The 27,850-nt window shown below is 37.0% G+C and overlaps 1 protein-coding gene across 3 annotated transcripts in view; it reads right to left on the bottom strand.

The window, feature by feature from the left end:
- The window catches only part of LOC127447972 (double-stranded RNA-specific editase 1-like), a 203,684-nt gene that overhangs the window by 12,671 nt on the left and 163,163 nt on the right, over positions 1-27,850 (bottom strand). For all 3 annotated transcript variants that reach the window (XM_051710243.1, XM_051710244.1, XM_051710245.1), the window contains 6 exons: positions 25,972-26,900; positions 19,659-19,791; positions 17,227-17,395; positions 16,329-16,480; positions 13,891-14,059; positions 12-193 (listed from right to left, as the gene is read on the bottom strand). In XM_051710243.1, the coding sequence (XP_051566203.1) occupies positions 12-193; positions 13,891-14,059; positions 16,329-16,480; positions 17,227-17,395; positions 19,659-19,791; positions 25,972-26,900 (1,734 nt within the window). The remainder of the gene's footprint in view (positions 1-11; positions 194-13,890; positions 14,060-16,328; positions 16,481-17,226; positions 17,396-19,658; positions 19,792-25,971; positions 26,901-27,850) is intronic.

Raw genomic sequence — 27,850 nt, 5'->3', positions numbered from 1 at the left:
TGAGCTCTAACCGCTGAGCAGGGGGCGGTTGAGGGAGAATTGCTGGGGCAGGTCCTCGATGTCAGCGATCCGCTGGTACATGGCTCGCGAAAGATGATCAGCATGGTACAGGCTGCCCAGGATGATACTGGAGAAGTAGATGGGCTCAGTGAAGTAGCTCATTAGAGAGCCTTGAACACCCACCACGTTCCACCTGCATAAAACAAACCCAAACAAGGATACATTTGAGCTGATTTTGTTTCAGGCACCAGATTTTATAATCGGACATCAATTGGTGACCCAACACATTAGCAGACCTGTTTTTTGTACAAAAGTTAACAAAACATCCTTAAAATTATACATCAAAATGTATTAACATAACAGTGAACTGCATAGGCCCAACAGTATGAAAAATTATTAAACAAATGTTCCAGGTTTAATACAAGTTGAGCTTAATCGACCGCATATAAGGCATAACATTGATTACCACAAATATAATTTTGACCTGTTGCTTGTTTATTAAGCAAAAATAAAAATGGCTGTTTAACCCTCTGGGGTCGACGGACGCACGTCCAGCTGGATTTTTTCCTCATAACAGCGGAAACAACTTAAAATACTCCCTTGCGCTTTTGTAAAATAAAGAAAATAAACAGGGTGAGCTTTCAGCCGTCACAAAAATGAACTGAAACTCCACGAATATTTATCACACAAACATGAAACATATGTCTAAAAAAAGCTTAAAATGTCTACATTTAAATAAAACAATTCAAATTTAAAACAAATATTCTCCTGCAATGTAATCTGTATGAAACAAAGCGATGTACAGTTTCTCCTGGCTCAGCTAATTATCGCTAATGTGATCACACCCACTAGCAGAGTTCATTCACTCACTTTCCTACGCGTTTGTAAGATGGCACGCTACACAGGTGAGGAAGCTCCTGGATAGTGATGAAATTCACATTTTCCTCAGAAGAAGAGCGGGAATCCGACGAGGAACGTTTGCATTCTGAAGAGCGACTTGATCCAGCCGAGGATACAATTTCGGATGAGTAAGTCTTTACTTACATTAGTTGACATGCTATTTTACATAAACATGTACATATTTTACTAGTTGGACTATTTACAGACTTGAGTATTGAAATTTGAAATATGTCCTAATAGGCAAGTTTTAGTTACATTTAAATGTTGTTTTGGCTAAAGCAGGTATTTAAATTGTATGCTGAAAAATAATATGAATGTTTAGATTATATTTTAACTAGTGTTTATGCTGCCTCATTATAATCAACGAAGCTTGTGCTTGCAAATATCTGTTTGGGTGTAAATGTGTAAAATGTGCTGTAAATATGCCCATATTAGAAAATCAGCATATTAGAATGATTTCTGAAGGATCATGTGACACTGAAGACTGCAGTAATGATGCTGAAAATTCAGCTTTGATCACAGGAATAAATTGCATTTTACAATATATTCAAATAGAAAAGTTATTTTAAATTGTAAAAATATTTCACAATATCACTGTTTTTGCTGTATTTTGGATCAAATATATGCAGCCTTGGTGAGCAGAAGAGACTTCTTGTAAAAACATAAAAACATCTTACAGATCTAAAAACATTTAAACAGTAGTGTAAGTCTAAAGTTTTTAAGTGAAGTCTTTATGTAAAGAAAATGTATAGTCAGATTACTTCTTTTAACTTAAACTTGATTTTGTGAATAAGCTACAAACAATACATTCAATCATTAAGTCTCCTCACATTCATTCTCTCTCAGGGGAGGGGTCTTTGTCTCCTCAAGTGTGAATCACATCAATATTCATGATCATCCACGCCTCCTCGCATATGGCCTTTCTAACACTAAAAGTGTCTTACAAAAGTTAAATGACTATATTGTTTTGTATGAATGAGTGATCAGGATGGTTTTCACATCATTTTTGTAGCAAAAACTCTAGGCTACAAGATCCAGTTCTCAAAAGTCTTGTGAACAAATGTTTAGTATGTGTTAAATGGCCTTATTTCAGTGACTTAAAATGTTTGTTTTTAAAAAAACACGCATAAATGTTATTTTCTCAAAAATACAAACAGGTACATACATGTTGTTCACATATTATTGTAGCCCAGTTTGTGCTGAATACAGTGTTATCAGACATTAGCCATTATTATGTTTTTAAGCAACTGAAAAAAGCACAAATGTCAAGGCATGTCAAAACTTCCCCAGGGCCCAAAACACCCTCAGACCCCAGAGGGTTAACTAAGGCACTTACAATGGAAGTGAATGGGGCCAATACTTAAACTTTAGAACAGTGTTTCTCAGCTGGTGGGTCGCAGGTCAGCAGGAAAAAACAATACCATGGTTCACCAATTTAAAAAATTTCAGCGGCCACCCAAGTTAAATTGAAAGTTTAAGGCTTTTCATCTGCAACACAATATTTTTGTGGTGCGATAAAGCTTGTTTTTCATGCGAGTGTAACAGAACAACTCACGCCAATGATCTGCTCTGCTCTAATCTACTGTATCTGTGCCGCTTGCACGCACATCAACGCCCAGTTGAATTCTAGTGAGAATTTATCTAGTTTAAATCTCTATGGAGGTAGTCAAACATCTTATTATTATAAAGACTAGCTGCACTGACCTAACCATGGCCATGAGGAGCAATCCATGGACTTTCCTGTGCTTATATGTCATCGCGCTGTAAATATAAGTGCAAGTTCATAAAGGGCTTTAAAGTCTGGGCCTCCAAGACTTGTGGACAAATAATGAAAGTTTTCCTGTGTAATATGTTTTGTTGAATGACGTATAAAATTAGGAAATAAACTGGATAAAAAATATAATGGGCTCATATAAATAAATATGCTCTTCAACTTTTAAAAGGGGGGAGAGAAAACTTCCTGTATCTTTTGTTGTTGACATCAACAACAAAAATACTGAAAAAACTATGCAAGATATGCAAAATATGACCCAGGATACATTAAACACAGTTTATGTTTTTTTACTGTGGTGGGTCGCCACTTGATGCCCGATGTAAAATCTGGGTCCCGAAGCAAAACCAGTTGAGAACCACTGCGTTTCAAAAGTATATCCAAAATGCGTACACATTATAAGTTAACATGATTTTACAAAGTTTTAAAGTTATATATAATATTACAACACGGACACCCTGCAATCAGGTACATGCTGTATTGTCTGTAAATCCCTGAATTTTATCACACTGTAGGGTTTTATCACCCTTTATAGTTTGAGTGCTTAGTTTCTAAATGTCTGTGAAATTTCAATTGGCAAACAATAATTCACTTTGTTGCAAGTGAAACTTATTTAAAGTAGTCTGGGTCATATGTGCTTTAACCTTGCAAAGATTTGTTCATGTTTTTTTTTTTAGGATGAGGGCATGTCACACAATCAATCCATATTGGCATCTGCCTAATCTGGCAAGTTTCTACAAAGTGACAGATCAACTTGGTTTTGACACAACCTCTGTCATCAACAACAAATGATATGGGATAGGCATTTTTATTTTGCTATTCTAACTATTCATAATTGCATGGCTTGTTGCATTTAATCATTTGCACTTAAGCGTTATTTTGTTCATGATGTCCGCGACTACATCAGAACAGACCTGCAACCCATTTTTGTGTCCCGAAGCCACTGTATTGGTGGTTATAGTGTGCAGAAGTTGTCTTTATAAGAGTACATCTTTTTTTTGTTTGTTTTATGGTCCTTGCCTGAAGCATTTTCAACACTTTGACACGATTCACTCTTTCAATCCCTGATCTCACTTGTTCCATCTAAGAAAATTATCATGTAGATAGCGCAAACAAGACAGTCAGGAAACAACAAGAATCACATAATGAGTTTCAGAATCTGTACGATCCTTAGGCCTGAAAGCACAAAAAAAAGAGCAAGAAGGAAAAGAAATCTGGCCAGCAGCCCAGTTGTGAATGATTTTGAAAAGCCTGATATCTAAAATCAAGCAACAGTGAATGAACAGTTTCATTAGTGCAGTTCTTCCAAACCACCACATTTATGTCTTTACAGGTCACAGACTCACCCACTAGTCTCCTGCTCAGCAGTACACAATGAAAAGGCCTAATCAAGCCCAAATCTACTTCACAAAAGACACCTGCAATACGTGACAGAAAAGAAACCAGACTGAAGTGATTGGAGCTGTTCTCCTCGGCCTGACCAATCGACTGCCTCAAATCTCAAACAGACAAAGTCTAACCTTTGCTATAGTTAAAACGATAACTTTGTTAGCCAAGCAGCCGGACTTTTGACTATCTTTTGACTTAGAGTCTGTCTGCCTGACATGTAAAGCGACTCACTAGTTGTTTGTTTTTACGAGCCAGGTTAATCTGAAATAGTTGATATTACGATAATAGAATGATGTGGAAAAACTAAAAAAATTGCACAGCAGTCAGTCTGCGTTTGGCTGTACAGAGAAAACAAGAAATTAGCGAAAATGCATTTAGACTAGTCCAGGGATCGGCAACCTTTTTGACATGGAGTGCCATTTTTTATTTTCCTGGTCAATGGCTGTGCCGATGCAACCCCCCCAACCCCCCCCCCCCCAAAAAAAATATGCGCACGTATGTGATTTTTCGAAGTCTGAGTCTATTTTTCTGATTTTAATAGTTTATTTTTCATTACAAATGATGTTATCAGCATAACAGTTTTAGTGAAAAATTTGTGCAAAACCCGATGATTATGATATAATCATGATCCTGCATGTGAATTTTCACAAAGAATCTTTTGGAAGTGCTTTAATGAAAGAAAACCTGTCCTTTTGTACAAAATGAGTTACAGTTAATGTCACAAATTTGCTTATTTGATTACTGATCACAAAAAGTGTGGAATCTTAAATATTTCTTTATTATGTCATACATTTTTCAAAAATCATGCAGAGCTGGGTAATGGAAATCTCAAGGATTAATAGTGGTGTTTTCCTTAATACATGACGTGTTGTTCTGAAAGCAAAAACAAACAAATGAAACACTGAATGTAGGCTGTCATCAGCTCAGCCTGACCGAAGCAAAGCAGGCGCATTTACTCGCGCAATTAACCGAAAGTGAAGCGCTGACAGCTCGTAATGTGCGAATGGCTTGCAAGTGCAGCACGAGTCTCATCACACTTAGTGTTAATAGTGTTTAGCCTCCCATTCAGCTGATGGAAACACGCTGCGTAATCATGAGGAAGGATCACATCAAGATGTAGATTGGAATGCAGGTGCAGAATTTACATAAATAAAATTGTCTACTCCTCTTTCGCTGTTGCTGGCGTGCCAGTGATTACCCCTCCACGTGCCAGTGCTGGCACACGTGCCATAGGTTGCCGACCCCTGGACTATTCCGCCCAATAGTAATAATCCAAGTGTTGTATTTTTTTTGTTGTCTGGATCTATTAAAATGTGCACTTTTTTCCCCCATAAAAAAAGTTTTACCCCTAAAGAAATTAAATGTAATTTTTATAACATATGTATAAAATCATGACTCACAGGAGATGAGGACTCTAGTTATATCAGTAACCTTTTAAAAGCTGTTTTATTCTACATGAGGCAGGGGCGCCATCATGGGGGCTGCCATTTTAGAATCACATGACAAGCCGAAATCTACTCGCTTGGACACTTTCACTCTTGTATTAAATTAATCATGGTTGATTGTGAATAGTGGATTTCTACAAAAGGCATCTGTAACTGAAAACTATTGATTTTGAATGATGCTGCATCCACACCTCTAGGTGTCACTCTAAGTCCAAGACGACACAAACAAAAAGTTACTGAGTGCAATTCACGCAATTCAAAAAACTTTTACTTGAATACACCTTAAACCTGTACACACTTTATCGATGAACAGGTTTTCAATTACCGAGTTCAAAATCATTATGATAAATATTTCAAGGGCTTAAACCCTAAGTATACTTCGATTTTGACGTGAAGGTTCAGCGTCTGCGTACAGCTGAACGCGTGCCTGTCAAAGTATACTCCATTTGACGGTGCGCGCATACATGGCTATAACTGCTATGACACGCAGGACGATTTCTCTTCAGGAGTTTAGACCCATAAATGTGTCTTTATATTTCTTCGTAATTGAGTTACACAAATGTAGGTATCTCTGACCTCCTCACACACACGCTCTTGACGTGCATATCTACTGTTGTTGTTTTTACCTTTGTCTACTGTTATTTACCGGCAATTACATCGTCTTCTAGCATTACTTCGTGACAGCAATGGCTCAAATGTGAGTATTGCCACATTATCACTTCATACAACCTTATCTGTCAATGACCAAGTACCAATTATTTCACAGACAAAACTCAAAAACAAAGAAGAATATACCATTATACCATTAATATACCATATACTGCAAATGGATATGTAGTTTACTAGCTACCATGTGCCTCAAAATGAACTTTTTTCAAAGATTTGGTGCCACTAACCTGGCAAACTTACATAATCACAAGATTAGGCAAAGTATTATGTGCAATATGCATCAGATATTTAGTGAACAGACTGTGGGCACCATATGTTTACTTTGTCTGACTTTAAATTTTTCCACAAAATTTGTATGTTGTCAATTGCTTAATATTTATCTGCTCGTAACTTCAGCGTTAATAAATTGATATTGTACTTGTTATAGCAAGTACAGGAAGACCTGCTTCTGCTTTTACTTGGCTTTAAGGCAAGGGTTCTAATCAAAAGAACTGTGATTTGTGCAAGTCACACAGTGAATTAAAGATCATGGTGAGATCAAGCACAGTTTATATAATTCAGCCACTGTTAATAATTCAGATTAATGATGGAGGGGTGGAAGAATTCAAAGTAGATGCTACATACACTCAGGCAACAGACCCATGCTATGATGAAAGAGTGCTCTTGAATTCCATCAAGTCAATGTACTGTGAGGAAAAATCCAGAATGTATAAGAGCACTGCAAACAAGCAGTAAATATAAGAGGGGTTGGCAACCTTATACATACTATATGCACTGATTTTTTTTTTTTCTTCATACACTTTTCTCATATTTAAATTCAAACATGCTTTTGAATGACAGTTTGTCGACTTTGTTAACAAGTACACAAACTTTTGAAAAACTTTATTTGGGGCAAAATAGTTTGTTGTATCAGTCATTTTTCTCACTTTCAGTATTGGCGTAGATCTGCGTTTTGGCTTTGACGCGTATTATATAACAGTCAGAGGGCGTGTGGGTGATGTGGCACAGTGGTTAAGGAAAAAAAAAAAGTGCAAAAGAGAATCAGACTTCTATCAACACAACACAGCCATACATCTCAGTAGATGGGCTGCTTTTCCTTGAGCGAGAGCATTTTCGATGTGTACGAGTCTGTCCCTGAGCATCTCATGAAATGCTCCAGCCCTGACTAAACACGTTTTTCCTATGTGAATGATAGCAATAAACTGAATCAGCAAACAGTTCAGTATCAAAGAGATGGCATCAATATGACATGCTTGCTGTCATGGCATTTCAGTGCTTCAACTTGTGCATTTCTATAGAAAAGAACATAATGAAGCCACAGCACCCGAAGATGCATGTGCATAATAAACATCACTTACGATGGGTTTAGATAACAGAACAGCATTGGAATATTGGCAAAGTGTGCTGTGATTAAATTTTCACTGACAGCATTAAGAGTTTCTACAATATTAAACTGCTCTCCCACACACTTTGCCCTTTTTGACGGTTATTTTAGAGTAGGGCTGGATGCTATGACAGTATACACCGTGCAATGGTAGAAATGTGTCAAACGGTAGAGATTCTCCAGTTCCATTAATACAGTGGTAAATATGTGGCATGATATACAGTACATGTTTTAAATCCAACACCCAACAGACAACTATAGCTTAGCCCACAAACTATCGCAGACGAGTGCTGCCAGTATGATTTACTCGTCACATCATGATACTCCGCTTGCTTTTAGCTTTAAACATGACTCATACACTCATTCATTGTTATGAATGTCCATCAAGTATCAGATAAGATAAAGTACCTTTCATTAGTGAACTATTAAGTTCACCCAAAAAAAGAAAATTTAGTCATTGTTTTGTTGAGAAACAAATCGAAAACTAATGTAATATTTAGTGAAACTGTTGACCAACCATTGTTCTACCCTGCGTGTTCACGAGACCGCACGAGAGCAGTAGACAGGGCGTTCAAGTGACAATTCATTCTTTATCTACAAACAGGTCCACCACAGCGATAGAAACAATACAGCTGCACACAAACCAGAGAACCGGACTTACTAAATATGTCTGATGAGTTTGTACTTGGAGAATAGATGCATTCCTATATCCAGCCTCATTTGTTTGAAACAGAGTTCTCAATCAAACAGAGAAATAGGAGGCGGGAATAGTCTCTCCTCCATTCTGAACCGGTGAGCACTTGTGACAGACCTCCAACTGAAGAGAGCGATACCTCAGCATAAACATTCGGTAGGTGTAACATTCTTGGCCAAAATCAAGTAGTTTTTAACCGGCTAGTGAGATGCTGGCTTCCATATACTGTTATGAGAAAGTTTTGGACAGATGCCAGTTCACAGCAGGCGGGGTTACACGGCGCAATGCCGAAAACAGAAACCAATCGATCGACAGAATGTACCATCACTCATCACGGCTGGTTAGGACAAAAACTCTGATTAACATAGAAAATATACCTTTTATCATGTGTCGTTTGCCATCAGATTAGGACAATGTGTCACTGTAGCTGCCTACAGCCTCCTGTCTATCTCTCAGTTTGATTGAGAACACAGTTTCAAATAAATAAGGCTGGGCATAGAAATGCATCTATTCTCCAACTACAAACTAATCTCATCAGACATATTTAGTAAGTTCTGTACTCTGGGTTGTTTGCAGATGTGTTTGCAGATTCTTTTGTTAATATCACAGTGGCGGGCCTGTTTTTAGATAAACAAAAAGGGGTTTTTGCGGGGGGCCTGGGTAGCTCAGCGAGTATTGAAGCTGACTACCACCCCCAAAGTCAGGAGCCACGTGATAAGATGCACTGATTGACGGTCTCAGAAGTGGAGGCAACTGAGACTTGTCCTCCGCCATCTGAATTGAGGTGAGTAACAGCGCCACCACCAGGACCTGCCAAGTAGTGGGAATTGGGCATTCCAAATTGGGAGAAAAGGGGATAAAAAGTTTTTTGTTTTTTAAATTCGCTTGAACGCCCCATCTCGCAACAGATACTGCTGTCATACAGTCTCATGAATGCACAGAAGAGAGCAACAGTTTCACAAAATAATCAACATTTTCACAAAATACATTAGATTTTGGTTTGTTTCTCACCAAACCTCATTGTATGTTTTCATAACAATCATGAGTCCCATGGAATAATTTATTAGACTTCTAAATTATACTTTAGCGTGCTTTTGAAACTTGAAGAGGTGGTCACCATAAATCATTTTATGACTACTGAGCACAACATTTTTCCACAATTTTTCCCTTTGTGATAAGAAAAAAAAGAAAGTCAAATGGGGTTATAACAACATAGCAGTGAGTAAACAATGACTGAATTTTCATTTGGGGTGAACTATCCCTTTAATTTCACCCATTTATTCAAAAATAGGCTTTATATATATATATATATATATATATATATATATATATATATATATATACACACATATACATACACACACACACACATATATATAAACACTTTTTGGGTTGAATTATTACCGTGGGGGTTTTCATACTTCTAGTCCAATGAATTTTCATATTTGTTCTTTGTGATTACTAAATAAGTATATTTGCTTTTTTAAATGTGTATATATGAATAAACATTCAAACGATTTGCAAAATAGTTAAATTCATTGAAAAGAATGAACTTGATCGATTAATCACTATGGACTATGGCTTGCGAGCATGTTTTACTCTACATGAGCCATATGAACATGAAATATTTTAAAGCATCACTAGAAAAGTCTATATTCTCGATAAAACTTTCCAAGACTTAGTAATTGCAATGATTTTTCCAGGCCTGAAAAACACCCTTAAAATTCCCTGATATTTCCAGGTTTTCAATATCCATGGGAACCCTGCTTCTAGTTTCAAAGAGGTGTGCACAGGCTATTCTTTCATTAGAAGGAACAGGACCTGTGCTCTCTGGTCAGAGCAGTCTTTGACACGTCCTTATCTCACCGCTCACAGCTGCTGGGCGACAGAGAGAGACAGCACTACCACTCTGACCTCACAAGATAAATGAACACTACCTTCTTCACTGCTAATATGCATTTTTTTTCCTACTGAACTAGGGTTATAGCCAGGATATTTGAACCCATGCACCACAAGTATACAGCTTTTCTATTATAATGTCTGGTAAGAGCCAATAAGCAATAATAATTAATAATATTAATAAAACTTATTATATTCCCAACTGTGACACTGTTGTGACAGGTAAAGTGTCTACCTTGTACAGTGAGATTAACCAGAAAGACAAATCATTTTGCTGAACTGTCTATTATACTAATGAAGAAGGCTCCATTTCAAAACCTATGGAGCATCCTAGCTAGACGGTCTTTTTAAGTATCATATTTATATTTAATGTAATACTAAAAAGTTTCAGTAATATGTATTTATTTATTTTTATGAATGCGTGTATGTGCTATGTATTGTGCTGTATCACCGATCAGCCACAACATTAAAACCACCTGCCTAGTATTTTGTAGGTCCCCTTTGTGCCGCCAAAACAGCACCAACCCACATCTCAGAATAGCATTCTCAGGGTTGCTGCAGAATTTTCAACATCAAATTTAAGACTTAAGACATTTTTCAAGACCTGAACAGATAAAATTAATACCGTATCCCCATACCAACACAATCTCAAAATAAATAATGTATCGCAGACTCTTACTTAAACAGGGCACTGTACAATTGTGGAGGCTCATGCTACTATCCATGATCCATGCACAACTTACCATGCACCCCATTGAGACAGAGAACCACTAACTGCGACCATGAGGAGGTTACCCCATGTGACTCTACCCTCCCTAGCAACCAGGCCAATTTGGTTGCTTAGGAGACCTGGCTGGAGTCACTCAGCACACCCTGGATTCGAGCTCCCGACTCCAGGGTTGGTAGTCAGCGTCAATACTCACTGAGCTACCCAGGCCCCCCAAAGAGATATGTTTTGAGATTAATTTTGAAATCATGTATGGAGGTGAGTTCACAGAGGGACTGAGGAATAGAGTTCCAAAGCGAAGGGGCAAGTGTGCAAAAAGCCCTACCACCTAGTGGGGTCAGCTTGCAACGTGGAATGAATGGCAGGCCCAAATCAGATGACCTGAGTGAGCGGGATGGGGTGTAGTGGCGGACGAGATCAGTGATGTACGAGGGGGCAAGACCATGTAAATCTTTGAATGTTGTAAGGAGAATTTTGTATTGGATACGATAGGAGACAGGCAGCCAGTGTAGCCTACAAAGTATGGGAGTGATGTGAGAGGATTTCTTTGAGTATGTGAGAACCCTTGCTGCTGAATTCTGGATGTATTGCAGTTTGTTTATTGTTTTAGATGGAAGGCTGGAAAAGAGGGCATTACAATAGTCAAGTCGAGAATTAATATAGGCATGAACAAGAGTAACTGCATCTTTGGTTCTAAGAATGGGGCGGAGTTGCGCAATGTTACAGAGATGATAGAAAGCAGTTTTTGTGAGAGAGGAGATGTGAGTGTGGAAAGAGCGTGTGGGGGGTCAATGATAATGCCAAGGTTACGAACAATAGCAGAGGGTCTGACCAGGACACCATTTATATTGTCCAACTGATCAGGGAGATGAGAAACACTTGGAGACCCAACTATTAGTACATCAGTTTTATTATTGTTGAGTTTTAGAAAGTTACTGGTCATCCATGAGTTGATGTCCTTAATACATTCAGATAGGGAACTTGTGGGGAAGGGGCAGTGTGCTTAGAACTGATATAAAGTTGAGTGTCATCAGCATAGCAGTGAAAGTTGAGGCCATAATGGCGAATGATGTGACCTAGGGGAAGCATATAGGTGATGCAGAGCAAAGGAACAAGTACAGAACCCTGGGGAACACCTTGAGAAACAGGAACAGAAGTAGATTTAAACTGACGTATAGAAATGTAGTGTTGGCAGCTGAGAGGTAAGAAATGAACCAGGACAGAGCAGTGCCTGAGATGCCAATTGCAGAGAGCCTAGCGATGAGTATGCTATGAGAGATAGTGTCAAAAGCAGAGCTGATGTCTATAAGGACCAGGAAAGTGATGGCTCCAGAGTCCGTGGCCATCAGTAGATCGTTAACAACTTTGATGAGTGCAGTTTCAGTGCTGTGTAGAGGACGAAAACCAGATTGAAAACGCTCAGAGATTGTGTGTGGCCAAATAGGAGAGAAGCTGAGAAGCAGCCACTTTCTCCATTACTTTAGACAAAAAAAGGAAGATTCAAAATAGGGCAGTAATTTTTAAGATCTGTGGGGTCTAGGCCAGACTTTTTTTAAACTGGAGTGACAGCCACAGTTTTCAGTTCTGGAGAGACAAAGTCTGTTAAATATTCTGTTGATAAGGTGGGAAATAGGCACTGAGATAACTGGCAGACATTATTTAAGCAGGGCAGCTGGTGCAGGATCAAGCAGGCAGGAAGTAGAATTCAATTTGCTAATTGGGGGTTTTAGATAGGGTGGTGGTGGCGAAATCAGTAAAAATGCCAATCTGGTGGTTTGTGAGAAAATCCTGAAGTGGATCAGGAGGAACAGTAGAAGGGAAAAGTCTGTAAATAGAGTTGATTTTATTCTGAAAGGAGTGAAGAAATGACTGACAGAGTTCAGTAGAGGCTGAAATGATGGGTGCAGGTGGGTTAATGAGATTTTTGACAGTAGAAAAAAAGTGTTTTGGGTCTAGAAGATGCGTTATTGATAATGGACGAAAAGTAAGATGAGCTTGCATCATTTAATGCTGATTTGTATGCCTGTATATGGTCATTATAGGCGGTTAGGTGAACAGATAGACCAGTTTTCTTGTAAAGACACTCAAGGTGGCATCCTGTAGCTTTAAGAGCACGTAATTCATGTGTGTACCAGGGAGGCGAGTGAGTGGAGGGGACACAAAATAGGCCAAGCCAGCAAGGCAGCTCACTAGGTTTTGGAGGCAGGGTCACTGTGGCAGCGGGGGCATGGTCGAGCGTCCATCCAGAGAGAGAGAAAGCGATAAGGGCGCTTGCACCTGAGCTAGATTATGTGTAACACCTATCTCTAATTCCAGTGAGCATGGGGAGAGCGACATATAAGCAGCCACACCACCAGCAGAGAGGGTGAGAGAGTCTGGCACAAAAAATGCCACGGTGCTCCTGAAGCTGTTACGTTTAATCTGTTATGTTTATGAAGCTGACGTGTTTAAGTGACTACATGTTTATGAAGCTGATGTGTTAAATGCCTACGTGCCTATGAAGCTGATGAGTTTGTGAAGTTGTACAGCACTGAAATGGCCTATTAAAAGTCCTACCTGAGCAAGGAAAAACCTGCTTCCCTGTGTTCTCCTTCCCGCCTGTTGTGAAGCTGTTCTACAGTCACTAATTAAAAGTGGTAAAAATACCACAGATATTTAAAGTGTGCTGCTAAAAAAAATGGCCTGTTTCATAATATTCTGCTCAAGGCTTATCTAGATATGGGTTAGAAATCATAATGACTATTTCAATTAATTGATTCAATGAAGTAACACTTGTTTTAACTTAAATGCTGAGAGATGCTCTAGAAATGTATGTCCTTTATAAAGGTAAAAAAAAAAACGGCTCTGAAAATCAATTCCAGGGAGCAAATATCACCCCTTATTATTAATATTTTCTAAAAAATTATGAAAAAAAAAAAAAAAAAAATTTATATTTATATATATATATATATATATATATATATATATATATATATATATATATATATAAACAATATAGATGTTGCGAAATACCTTGCAATTTTGTCACTGCATGACATCGTAAGCAGTCGTTCTCCCTGCAGAACTCCGTCCCAGGTCTGTATGGTGTTACTAGAGTGCACTGGGATGGTCCCCTCACCAGATTCGATCTTGGTCCTCAGTTGGCCTCTTGCCTTTCTGTTTGGGTGCCTGTCGCCCTGGTCTGAGGAGAACAGAAAAAGAGAAAAAAGATAACGTTCTATATATTAACAGTATGTACACCGCTGGTGGCTCAGCGGTTAAGGCTCTGGGTTACTGATCAGAAGGTTGGGGGTTTAAGCCCCAGCACTGCCAAGTTGCCACTGTTGGGCCCTTGATCCCTTCTGCTCCAGGGGTGCTGTATCACGGCTGACCCTGTGCTCTGACTCCAGCTTAGCTGGGATATGTGAAAAAAAGAATTCACTGTATATGTGCAAATGTATAATGTGTGATAAATAAAATTATTATTATTATATATTGTGTAGGTCCCCCTCGTGCCGCCAAAACAGCACTAACCCGCATCTCGGAACAGCATTCTGAGATGACATTCTTCTCACCATAAATTCTAGAGACAGTTGTGTGTGAAAATCCCAGGAGATCAGCAGTTACAGAAATACTCAAACCAGCCAGTCTGGCACCAACAATCATCCATACGATTATCTAATCAGCCAATCGTGTGGCAGCAGTGCAGTTCATAAAATCATGCAGATACGGGTCAGGAGCTTCAGTTAATGTTCACATCAACCATCAGAATGGGGAAAAATGTGATCTCAGTGATTTGGACCATGGCATGAGGGCTGGTTTGAGTATTTCTGTAACTGCTGATCTCCTGGGATTTTCACACACAACAGTCTCTAGAATTTACTCTGAATGGAGCCAAACATCCAGTGAGCTGCAGTTCTGTGGACAGAAACGCCTTGTTGATGAGGGAGGTCAATAGAGAATGGCCAGACTGGTTCGTACTGACAAAGTCTACGGTAACTCAGATAACCGCTCTGTACAATTGTGGTAAGAAGAATATCATCTTAGAATGCTATTCTGAGACACGTGTTGGTGCTGTTTTGGCAGCACAAGGGGGACCTACACAATATTAGGCAGGTGGTTTTAATGTTGTGGCTGATCATGTTAATTTATAAATATGTTTTGTTAGTTCATAACTGGGATTGAAAATGAAATTTTTTTTATTTCTGTTTGCTATGAGAAGAAACGTTATTTCCTTGTTCCACATTCAGTGTTTCGCAGCTTCCTTTCTAAACTGTAACTGATAGAACGAATTAAAAGAAAGGTAAATCATTTTCTTTTAAAAATGACAGTACTTTGTACCAAGGGTTAGCGATACACTAGTTGCAGGGTTGCCAGATCTTGCAAAAGAAACAAGTGACCAGGTCTGGAAAACAAGTGAAAAATAAGCGATTTGCCTCATTAAAATAAACGAAAATAAGCAATCCAATTTTTCCCCTTGTTTTGTTTTCAGATACTTTCTGCTAAAAATGTAATCTGTTTTTGTTCCTTTCCACTCCTAGTTCATGAAACAATAACCACTGTGAACGAACAGAGCTTTTGATGCATTTAAAAAAGGGTAACACTTCATTTTACAGTCCTGTCCTACAATATGTACTATAGTAATTACAATAACAGTGTAATTACTAGGTTCTAACATTAAACATGGCCCTAACCTAAACCATTATTAAGTACTTGTGGTAAGCTAATATTACTCAGTATTTTCTTGGCCTGTAAAATAAAGTGCAACTAAAAAAGTAATAGTACACTATATGTAGAAATTAACCAAATGTAACTAATGCTGTAAAATTACTGATGAGTTCATGCTATTGCGTTAACTAATGTTAATGTATACTGTACGACCTTACTGTAAAGTGTTACTGAAAAAAAATATATAGAGAAGAATTAGCTAGAAATATCATTGGACAGTCCAATTAAAACATTTCTGTGTTTATTAATAACTTAAAAAAAAAAAAAACTGCCCTTACAGGCATCATTTCGTAAAATGTTAATCTAGTCCACAAACCCAAATATGAAACCAACTAATAGCACTAACATAAAGCAGTATAACTGTGTTCTTCCATCATGTTTTAACGGCTGAATAACTGTACAACATATAAAGCAAAGCAGTTCAACACCAAATGATTTAAATCCAACATTCAAACACAGAATTAATCAGGCCACAAGAGGAAACGGCAAAGCCAGCTAATTAAAAACATTGATGAAATTTGTTTTTGAAATGCAGTCAGACAGTCAGAATAAAATTATAATGAAATGAGAGTGATCACAAGAGGAACCATACTGATCTTAATTGAATACAACTATTAGGTTTTAATCATTAATTTCCAACAAGGGTTTGTATAAAATAATTAAAGCACTCATCTACCTCCGGCTAGATCAAAAGAGGCTTTGACTGAATAGCTGGGACTCTTAAAGGCTTAATTCTCTCTCACCCTCTACACCCGCCTCGTGGGGCGAGAAGATCCGGGCGTCTCCGCAGGGTGACGTGCTGATGTAAAGATGGAACTGGATGTTGTCTTTCAGCCGGTAGCCAAGTTTCTCACACTGCGTGAATATTGACTTCTGTTGATCCTCTTTATTATTGCTAAATTTAAAGAAACAGTAGAACATTTTTTTTTTTACTATGTCGCCATTAGGTTTAGGTCACAATACCTTTAATCACATTTTATGGTACGACACCAGCTAGAGTACCCTGATACCACTCATGTTGTTTGGATATTTCTTATACAGAATGTGGTGGGTATTCTATACAGTATACCCAAAAATGAATACAATTCTACTATTATTATTTTATTGAATTAAAATGTTGTTAATAAAACTCTATTCAATGTAATAATAGTGTTTTAAAATGTTAATAAAAAACATTTACAAAGCATATGCAACAATTTGATACAAATATATAACTCTGATACTCGCCAATGAGCTTCAACTTTTTTTGACCAATTTAAAAACAAAAAACACTTTTTTACTTTTCCTCTTCCACTGAGACTGCCAACTCACAATATCATTTTACAAAATGCAGCGATGCCTTGTATGGTGAGGAGTGCTATTACATTGCTTTGTTTATTGTTTTATGATTTTGCATAAAATGAATGCTAGTTCTGTACAAACAGGCAGTTACAGTAGTACCATATTTGCAATACTACAAGTTGAAGAATTTGCTGGTAACCACTAGTATTTTTAGCCTTGCGTACAGTACAACTACCATAGAATCATAAAATATTAATTTACATATACATTCTAAAATTGTATAAAAAAAATGCAAAAAAATGTGGGTATTGACAAATGACACATGCCGTATATGGCAAGACTCTAAACACGGTGTCTCACCTGAGGAAGTACTCCAGCTGCATGTAGAGATATCTGATCAGAGAGCGACGAGCGATGATTTCAGCATGACAATCGTTGAGCGCCAGGCCGCGGTCGCTCATATACTCACCGTTTATACACTTGGTTCCCGTAGAAACACAGATAACCTGAGCATCCTTGACGTCAGTGCCTGAGTTAAAAAACAGGAAGAAAACAAGCCAAGATTGACTCACATACACTTTAAAATGACGTTATGGAAGTCTATGAATAGCCTGAGTACTGTTCAACTGAACACAATGAAAACAACTAGTATTTCCTGCACTAAATACCACATCAAACTAGGGATGTTATCATAAGGAATTTAATTCTGGGAATGAGTCCTACTCAACTTGACAATTTTGGTTCTGTAATGTATCTATTAGCAAATTCTTTAAGCACTTAAAAAAAATTTAATTGGTCCTAACTATCTACTAAATAAAAAGAATACTACTATTTGTTAACAATGTAAAAAAAACGTGTCAAGGAATGAAAAGGAGAACAAGATAATTTATTTTTAATTTTTGTTGCAGAATGTAACTAAAATGGGAATGAAATCCCTTTAAAAAGTGAAAACATAATTTTTAAATGCTGGTAACGGGTTAACAACCGGTTAATCTTGTTCTGATAATTTTTTCATGAAACCAAAGACCAAAGGGTTTATATCACAGTAAATTTTCAGAATTACACCACTTAATGTTGCCCGACCAAATGGGGCTTCTCTATTTATAGTAGTACTTAAGTATGCGGTTTAATAAATAAGGACATAGCTTGTTTAAAAACCAATGTTATCAAAAGAAAAATAATTTGGCCCGTTTAGTCCTAACACACCCACACAGTGTGAGCGTGTATGCAGGAGAAATAGATTTAGGCTATTAATTGATTTTAGATGGCCAAATTATTATTTGAAATATTTTTGGGCATGTATTTAATATTAAGAATTCATTTATTTAAAAGACATTATTGCAAAAAGACGTGTTTGGTGTGAACAGAGCCCCATACTGTGGCATGTGTACTTAATATAGGCTACTATATACTATGCTTATGATTTCTATCCTGAAAATTCCCCCACATTGGAAAAATTTGAATCGCTTATTATTGCTTATTTTGGGTGAGTCAAGTCTCTAATTTTGAGCTTGTTTTTTTCAAAACAGATGCCTTGTTTCTCTTGTGAGGTCTGGAAACACTGCAACTGGTATATCGCTTACCCTTAGCATTTCAGAATGAACCAAAATGAAATACATTTCATTTTTAGTCCCTGAAAAAAGTACAATTCATTATGACAAAACTTAAAGGAATATTTCGGGTTCAATACAAGTTAAGCTCAATCGACAACATTTGTGGCATAACGCTGATTACCACAAAACAATTTTGAATATCGAGAAAATCCCTCCTTTTCTTTAAAAAAATAAAATAAAATAAAATATCGAGGTTACAATGAGACGCTTACAATAGAAGTAAATGAGGCCAATTTATGGAGGGTTTAAAAGGTAGAAATGTGAAGCTAATAATTTTATAAAAGCACTAACATTAATTCTTCTGTAAAAACATGTATTATTTTAGCTGTAAAGTTGTTTAAATCATAATTTGTTTATGGTCATTTTAAAGTATTAGGGTTCACAGCGTTTCGTCATCATTAAAATAAGTAAAAAATTGGCTATAACTTTACACAGAAAAGGTAAAAGATTTTATCACACTAAAATGATGTGAACAAGCATATTGTTTACACCTTGTCGTTAAACTTTTGAAACAGTGAGTATTTTAACATTTACAGATTAGCCTCATTCACTTCTACTGTAAGTACCTCACCATAACCTCTTTTTTTTAATTTTTTAATTTTTAAGGAGGAAAAAGCCAAAAGTAATTTTTGTGGTAATCAACATTATGCTACAAATGCTGTCCATTGAGCTTAACTTGTATTGAGCCTGGAATATTTCTGTAAGTCCAATGTAAATATGTGATACACTAAAGTTTTTGACCACTGCGCCGCATCTCGCCATTTTTCTCTGCGGATTGAGCACGTGTGTCACATATATATAAATGGCGTGTCAAGTTAAAAAGAACTTTAACTGTTAAAAACGCATCTCGAGACACCTACGTTCTACTCTATTTGTGGCGCTGCGTCTAGCTTTTTTTTTTAGCACCAAGACGCATTTGGTATGAACGACTGTTTGAGTCAGTGAGTCATTAGACTGATTCAAACTGTTAACTCATGACTTTGAAAATGATTAATTAATTATTACCCACTTGTTAGCAAATCAGACTAAACTAGTCATGCTGTATGTTTGCTTTTACCTACAACCGGTGAGGAAAATGCACCACAGAAAGATGTGCTGTGTATTTACTCTCTTTGTTTTATTTTGTGGTGCCCAGTGTTCTGTCAGCATTCAGAACCAGTACTTGGTTTCAACCCTAACCTGTTGTCATGACAACTCCAGCCAGAACTTTCCGTCGTGCATGTGGAGAGGTGAAGCTGTCAGTCAGCTCGCTGAATTTGTCCACCACCAGACGAGAAACGGCATCCGCAAGAACCTGATAAATAGCATAGAGCTGTCAGAAACCACACACAGAGCAAGGATTAATACAGAATACATTAATATAAATCAATACAGCCACGATACCACTACATGCAGATATAGATTAGTCAGAACAGTACTCACTTCACAGCTAAATTCAAAATGAACCCTATTTACTTTCTAAATGCACGCTCCTGGTCTTATTGTGCATGTTATTCCAAGTATAAAAACAGTTTGTCTTTAACCTTTAATCAAAATGCAATTTCTTATTCCAACTCTGAAACTATTTTCCATTATGGCTGACATCAAGAATGCCTTTTTTCAAACCCTCCCCTCCAACCACATGTAATGCCAATTTTTAAAGATGCAATCAAATTTCTGATTAATTCAAATCAAGCCCCACCCTTTATTTTTCTCGTTGGATATTCTGGATTCTAGACACTAGACTTTGGTCATTTTGACTCACCGCTTGGCGATATATTGAATATTCACAATTTATTCACAACGATTTTGCTGGCGATATAAAATCAAGCAACACCATGAATACTGCAATGATTTTAATGCGTTGTTTATTTGTCTTTTAAGTTTACTAAGACTGATTTAAACTACACTTACAGTTGAGTTGGTAAGTTCAATTAATTTCTTGTGAATGAGTTCAAACTGTCGGTTTTTACTCGCAAATGTAAAGGATCACAAGTAAAAATGGGTTGAGAATGGTGTTTCATGTTAATTAACACCAAATACTAGGTGTTAAAATTATATTAAACACAATATTTGTAATGGAAAAAACTGTGTTTAAGCTCACTTTGATATTTCATATAAGCCGATGTCTATCTATGGATGAATGTAAGACAGAATTTATCGTAGACCTCAGATTCACCTACCGCTGTTGCAGTATAATATAAATATTTCATAGTAACCCTCCGAATACCAGTCAGTTTTTTCTGCTACACATTCCTTAAGCTGGAAATGATTATGCCACATAGAAGTCAATGGCCCAATGGGCATGAATTAGAGACATTAGTCTAACATTACTTCCCAAATACTTCAGAGTTTCTTGGTTGGAAATGGCTAATGAAAGTTCTAAATGGAGCATACTCCTCCCGATATTTCAGAGACAGTGAGATTTCCCACCAAACAGAAGATAAAGCACACTTTTAATAATAATTGTATTTATTTATCACATGTTATACATTTGCACATATACAGTGAAATTCTTTTTTTTCACATATCCCAGCTAAGCTGTGGTCAGAGTGCAGGGTCAGCCATGATACAGCTCCCCTGGAGCAGATAGGGTCAAGGGCCTTGCTCAAGGGCCCAACAGTGGCATCTTGGCAGTGCTGGGGCTTGAACCCCCGACCTTCTGATCAGTAACCCAGAGCCTTAACTGCTGAGCCACCACTGCCCCCCCCACTACGATTTTGACCATCGTAATTTGCTTTAGCTTGCCATTAATATCAGGGGACTGCGGACAGGAAATTCACTGGCCAATTAGATGTTGACTGATCTCAATGTGAAGCAGCTAAGTGAACCAAGACAGTGTTGGGGGTTGAATATATAGACATGGGTGGTAAAGGTGGGTTTGCAATATTTTAACTCCCAATACTGTAGTGGTTTTCAAACACTAATTATCAATATTTGCAGTTACATAATGTCTTTGAAAAAAAAGAAAGATTGACCACTATTGAGAGAGTTTGAGAGAAACCGAAATGTACTACGGTATTAGGCCAACAGACACTTGATTATTTCTACTTTACAATAATTAGGGAAGACAGCAATGCAAAAATATGGAGTAATGTGAAAACACAGAGCAGGATATGCAAAAAGGAGAAATTCCGTGAAACGGAATTCAGTCATTTACCAAGCAAAACTGCACATGGTAAGATTTGCATTGCAAACAACTAAGCAGAATGGAGTTTAGTTTTTGACTAAACGAAAGTCGTTTTTGTGTTACCACATTAATATGGAATTCAACTGATGTACGGTCAGAGTTGAATGTATATCAGCTATATTTTTACAGCTTAGAATATGACTCATCCAATCAGAATTTAAAGTCAGAACGATATGTTTAATAATGTTAATTTTAGTGTTGAGTCTTTCAATTTAAGTGTTGCATAATTTGCACTAATATCAGACTTCATTCCCTATGAGTAATCATACATTTTGGCTTTCATCCATCAAGTTCCAAATAAATAAAACAGTATTTTAGTCACTTGATTATCCAAAACCAGCCCTTAAAGCTGAAGTATGCAACTTTTTCTGTTTTAAAATTCTTTCTCCTATCCCAGCTTAATATGCAGAGACAACTATAAGCTAGCCATCCATAGGTTCATTTTCTCAAAAACTAAGCATTCTTTTTCTCTGGCGCTTTCAAAATTCCTGTATTTGTTTAGCGCGACCCACTAAGACTCGCCCCAATAACGTTGTTCAACGTATGGCATGAGTTGGGGGAGGGACTATTTCTTTGTTTGACCATATTTGCATATTCAGAAAGTTTATTTTTGCAATTCCGTTAGGTGTTGAAATTACATACTTCAGCTTTAACTTCTGGATATTTCATATCTAAACTAGAGGTAGACAGATATATTGTTTTTCAGATTAATCTGTGCCGACTGTTGCTTTCTGGAACTAATGGTTATCTGCAAAAATCAATGCGATTGTTGCAGATAGTTTTTCTAGTTATTCCTCTGTGCCCCTTCCTTCAATGCATATTTTGTTACTTTGATTAGATAATCAAGAGTTCTAAATTGAAGCGATGGCATACAAAGAAAAATTTGACTATGGAAATGTGCCGCATCAGCACATTCATTGTGTCTCCAACTTCCTATCTTGTGAATAACAATAAACCTTAATAAACCTTATCCATCATTACACCCCATTTAGTGAATATATAGGCTAAACAGGCTATACTTGCAATCGGTTATAGCCTTTTCCACCACCTTAATTATCAGCAAAATCCACTATTGGTTGACCTAGAAAATAAACCATTTTCAAGTAGAACTTCCAGCAAAAATCTATAAAATACATCAGCTATATCAGAGCTGCCCAAACTTTTTCCAACAAAGGGCCAAAAATCAAACTTGATTGAGGACCGTGGGTCGAAACTAAACATTGCATTATATCAAACTGTATGATATTAAAATATAAAAGTTGTCCTGGTTCCCTTTATGATTTTATAAAATAAAAAAACATTACTCTGCTAAATTAATTAAATGAAGAGCTGTGTCAATGTACGGCAAGGAGGGCCAAATCAAAAGGTCATCACGGACCAACTTTGGGCCCTGGTTAGGGCATTTCTGGGCTATATCATCAAATCTTCCATTCCTGAGTTGAGGTCAGTCTATATCGCCACAGGAAAAGCATAACTGAAAAGATCACTCACCCTGTGACTAGAGCCTTTTTAACTTCTCTTAATCTGGTTCAAACAAACAGCTATGCAACCTGGTTCCCACCCAAGCCGTACTGACAGCATGTTAAATATGTGCATATCACATTAGGGATGGATAATTCATTCATTGCGGTGTATCTGTCAAACACGCAGACAGCCAAAGAGCCCACAACACCACAGACAAAACCCAGCGGTGACAGGACTGCTCTTTACTGGACAGGTAGTGGGCCGGCTGGAACAAAATGTTCTTGTTTTGACACGGTTCATGGGAAGATGTTAATTAAGATTGGGCTGCTTCCAGGGCTAGCCTTATCTCAAAAGCTGGATTAACAGAGGATTCTGAAAATGTGTAAAGAGACCTCTCACACAAACTGGCAGCTTTGGTCATTTCTGCTCACTGTTAGACTGAACGATATCAAATATTTACAAAATATTCACAATTGTGGTGATGCAAAAAAATGAAGCAACACTGTAAATGTGGAAATTATTTTAATGCACTTTTTATTTGCCCATTAAGTTTCCAAAATACTAATTTTGCAATCCTTCCTTGTCTAACGATTTGTAAGTATGAGAGCGCTAAAGACAGATATTTAAATGGTGTTTCCGATGTAAACATCAATAACAGAAATTACGTTACAGTTTGTAAGGTTAGTTTGATTCATGTCGGCGAATTGGTTCAAATTGTTCATTTATTTGTACTGATTCCAAATTGATTCAACGATTCATTCAAGTCTTCAATCAAAGATGTTCAGTCAAAGTCTATCATGTATTAAAATGTTTTAGTGAAATATACTGTGCATGTAGGTAAATATTGCTATTTATTACTATTTATTGTTGTATCAATGCTTTTCAGTGAAGATTATTAAATGTTAGTCTTTGTTTATTTAGTTAAATACAGTTTGATAAACATGCGTTGATTATTTTTGTACAAAATTTTTACTGTTTTGTTAAAATTATGGTTCCTCTGATTGAAAAATCAGTTTTAAACCATTTAAGTGAAAATACATAAACATCGAGATATAAAAAATATAAATGTATATGTGTATATACATATGTGTATATATATACATATATGTGTGTGTGTGTGTGTGTGTGTATATATATATATATATATATATATATATACACACACACACACACACACACACACACACACACATATATATATATATATATATATATATATATATATATATATATATATATATATATATATATATATATATATATATATACACATATTCATATATATATATATATATATATATATATATATATATACACACACACACACATATATATACACATTCATATATATATATATATATATATATATATATATATATATATATACACACACACACACACACACACACACACATATATATATACACATATTCATATATATATATATATATATATATATATATATATACACACACACACACATCTATATATATATATATATACACACACACACACACACACATATGTATGTATGTATGCATATATGTGTGTGTGTATATATATATATATATATATATATATATATATATATATATATATACACACACACACACACACATATATATATATACATACATACATACATACTAATTTATATATATATATACACACACACACACACACACATACATACATATATATATATATATATATATATATATATATATATATATATATATATATATACACACACACATACATATACACACCCACATACACACACTGTATATACTGTATATATTTTTGCTGTTGCTCAGCTCTTTAAAAGCCCGTCTTCATTTCTATAGGACGTTGTTCCTAATGAAGACGGCCATAGTTTGCGGCTTTCAAAGTACCACAGTATAAAGCTTAAACTAAGAAGTCTGATAAACTGAAAAAGCTCAGATGCATCAGTTAAACACTGAGATTGACGGATTTCTTATGTTCATCAGATAACTGTTAGACAAAAGATACAATCAGATTTTATCGAAAAGCCTGATATGTGTTAGAGGTAGACGCAAGTGTTTCAAAGGTTTTAATTAAGTCAGCATGTAAGTGTTATGTTTCTGTAGAGATTTTGTGAGAATATTCCATACGTTTTTTTTAACTACAACTATTTAAAATGATGCAATCGAATTCTTGTATTACATTTCTTTACCATTTCTGATGACTGAATTCAGTATCTCTTGGCTATGAATAGACTTTACTGACCATTACTTTACAGGTGCATAACCATTTACAACTGATGCATCTCTCTTTTGGGAGAGAAGTTGTTCACACAGTACACGTTCTTATTGATTTCTTAAATTGTTGGTCTATGTATGGATGCATATGACAGATTTCTTTGGCTGTAGTGTAAGTGTCTTGTGCCATGTTTTAAGACTGTCAAGTTTAACTTCTTCACTCAACTTTCAAAAACAAATCAAGACCTGTGTTTGGTATCATTCCGCCAAGCTGTTTTTGAATGCAAGAATGTGTCCTGTGTGAACGGCCTTTTAGAGAGTGCAATAATATATTTTGCTTAGCCAAGGTTTCAGGTTAAGATGCTAAACTCTGGAGAGTCAGGTGGAGTGCAGATCAAATCTTTGGACTAAAGCAGTTCACTAAGGTTATTCAAATCCTTTCCTAGAGGGCTGCCATCTTCCAGAGTTTCGCTTTAACCCTATTCAAGTACATCTTAACCAGCTAATCAAAGTATTCAGGATTCCTTGAGAATGACATGAAATGTGTGTTTGATTAGGGCTGTAACTAAACTCTACAGGATGGTGGCCCTCCAGGAATTGATTTGACAAGCCCTGGACTGTGAAGTGGATGTCTTACCTGGGGCAGGTGTAGTTGTAGGCCCTCTCTGGGGATGGGTTGACGTGAAGGCGTCTGGTCCAGCTGCATGTTAAAGAGTGCCGACAGAGCCGCCTGCGCAGCCCGCGCTTTTGCGAGTTTTTTATTCCGCCCTGAGCCCTCAAACATCTGCGAATCCACAGTCACCGACATCACAAAGTTCTTAGCGTGGCTCTCTCCGCTCTCAGACACAAACTCATATTTGAGACCCGGCCGAAGCTCGTTGAGGATCATAACAGGGTTCTTGCCGCTCGATGAGGAGGAGAAGGAAGAGGGTGGAGGCAGGGGTGCCTGCACAAGGCTGTTAGTGCCCACCACTTGGGGCACGGGGTACTCTCCCAGCGGGTTTAAGGAGCCGTTGCCATTGGAGCCCAGAAAAAACATGTCCTCAGGCGGTGCCGGCGTCTCAAACCCGTTGAAGAGCATGTCAGGGAAATCAGCCTGGTCGGAGGTGAAATCTGTGTTGACGGTCAGCGTACGGCCCATGGCCAAGTGTGCCTCGGATGCATTAGGAAACTGGACGAAGGAACGTAAGGCCTTCTCGGCTGCATTCAGCTTGGCCTTTTTCTTCGTGGGGCCTGAACCTTCGAACAACTGCCCATTGACCTCAACAGTCATGACAAACACCGGAGCATGGACCGGACCGGTTTGTGAGAGCAGCTTATACTGCAAGCCCGGTTTGATCTCATTCAGCTGCATCAGGGCGTTCTTGGGCAGAACAGGCCCTGGCGTTTTCTTACGCTTCTTGGTTCTGAATTTTGAGTGTGCATGGCCATTATTACCCTCCTCCAGGGGGCGCTTGCGTCCCCCTCCTCTGCTACCGTTGGGGAGCTGCTCGACCAGTCCAGCTCCCTCCTTAGAAGAGACGTTGTCCAGGTTGCGGTTTTCCTTTACGTCGGTGCTGGATGAACCTGCGGTGCCCAGAAAGAGTAACTTACAACGCCTTCGTTGCAGGATCTTGTAAATGTAAAATTTATAGATTCCTTTATCTCTCTTTGTAACTGAACAAGTGATGTGTATTCCTTTTTTTGTGGCCGATGTTCATTAGCATGATACATTTTCAGAATAATCTTGTGAAACATCATTTTGAAACACATGAATTCTGTGTCTGACAGTGGAAGAAGTTCTTTTCAGAAAAGAGAGATTAATTAATATAATTAAGAAAGACCATGGAGTATAAAATCTAAATGATCATAATCATAAGATTAATTTAAAGTATAGTTTGGGCATTTAGTTTGTAGGTAATGGCTCGTGCCAAGTGAAATTAATCATATCATTGGCTTGACAAAATGCATATTAATGGAGAACAAAAAACATAGCATAAAAAATTATGTAGCTACTTACTACCTAAATTAATTTTTTTTGAGGAATGACAAATGCACTTCTTCAGGTCCCTCCATATATTAAGTGGATATAATATAGTAATATAATTAAGTTCACAATAAAGTTGTATTTCATTACTTAGATAAAATTTCAAGATTTTGGCATAGTGTAAATCACCTAATTTTATGGGGTGTACTGCACAACATTTCCCAAGAACACATCTGGGTCATATTTCACCCCAAAATAATAATAATAAAAAAAGAATAATGATACATGTGCCATAAAGCCAAAAAAAAAAAAAAGGTAAAGTATTAAAACATTGCTATTTGTGTGTGCATTCCAACTAGCGACATTGCCTCAAAAAATGGCAAACCAAAGTTTGGGGCTAAAATATTTGACTGTGCAATTAATGGCAGATGTGGAGTGTGTTCGGAAAAACTGTTTGAAAACAGTTATTACTTTTGCAATTCTGTTTGGTATGGTTAAAGACAGACACTTTACCTTTAACGGTTCTAAAAATGGACTTGACTTCATGCAA

The sequence above is a fragment of the Myxocyprinus asiaticus genome, chromosome 11, assembly GCF_019703515.2.
Source record: "Myxocyprinus asiaticus isolate MX2 ecotype Aquarium Trade chromosome 11, UBuf_Myxa_2, whole genome shotgun sequence".
In the NCBI taxonomy this organism is placed as follows: Eukaryota; Metazoa; Chordata; class Actinopteri; order Cypriniformes; family Catostomidae; genus Myxocyprinus; species Myxocyprinus asiaticus.
The sequence above is the reverse complement of the archived record's forward strand: the minus strand, read 5'-3'. Positions and strand labels throughout refer to the sequence as shown.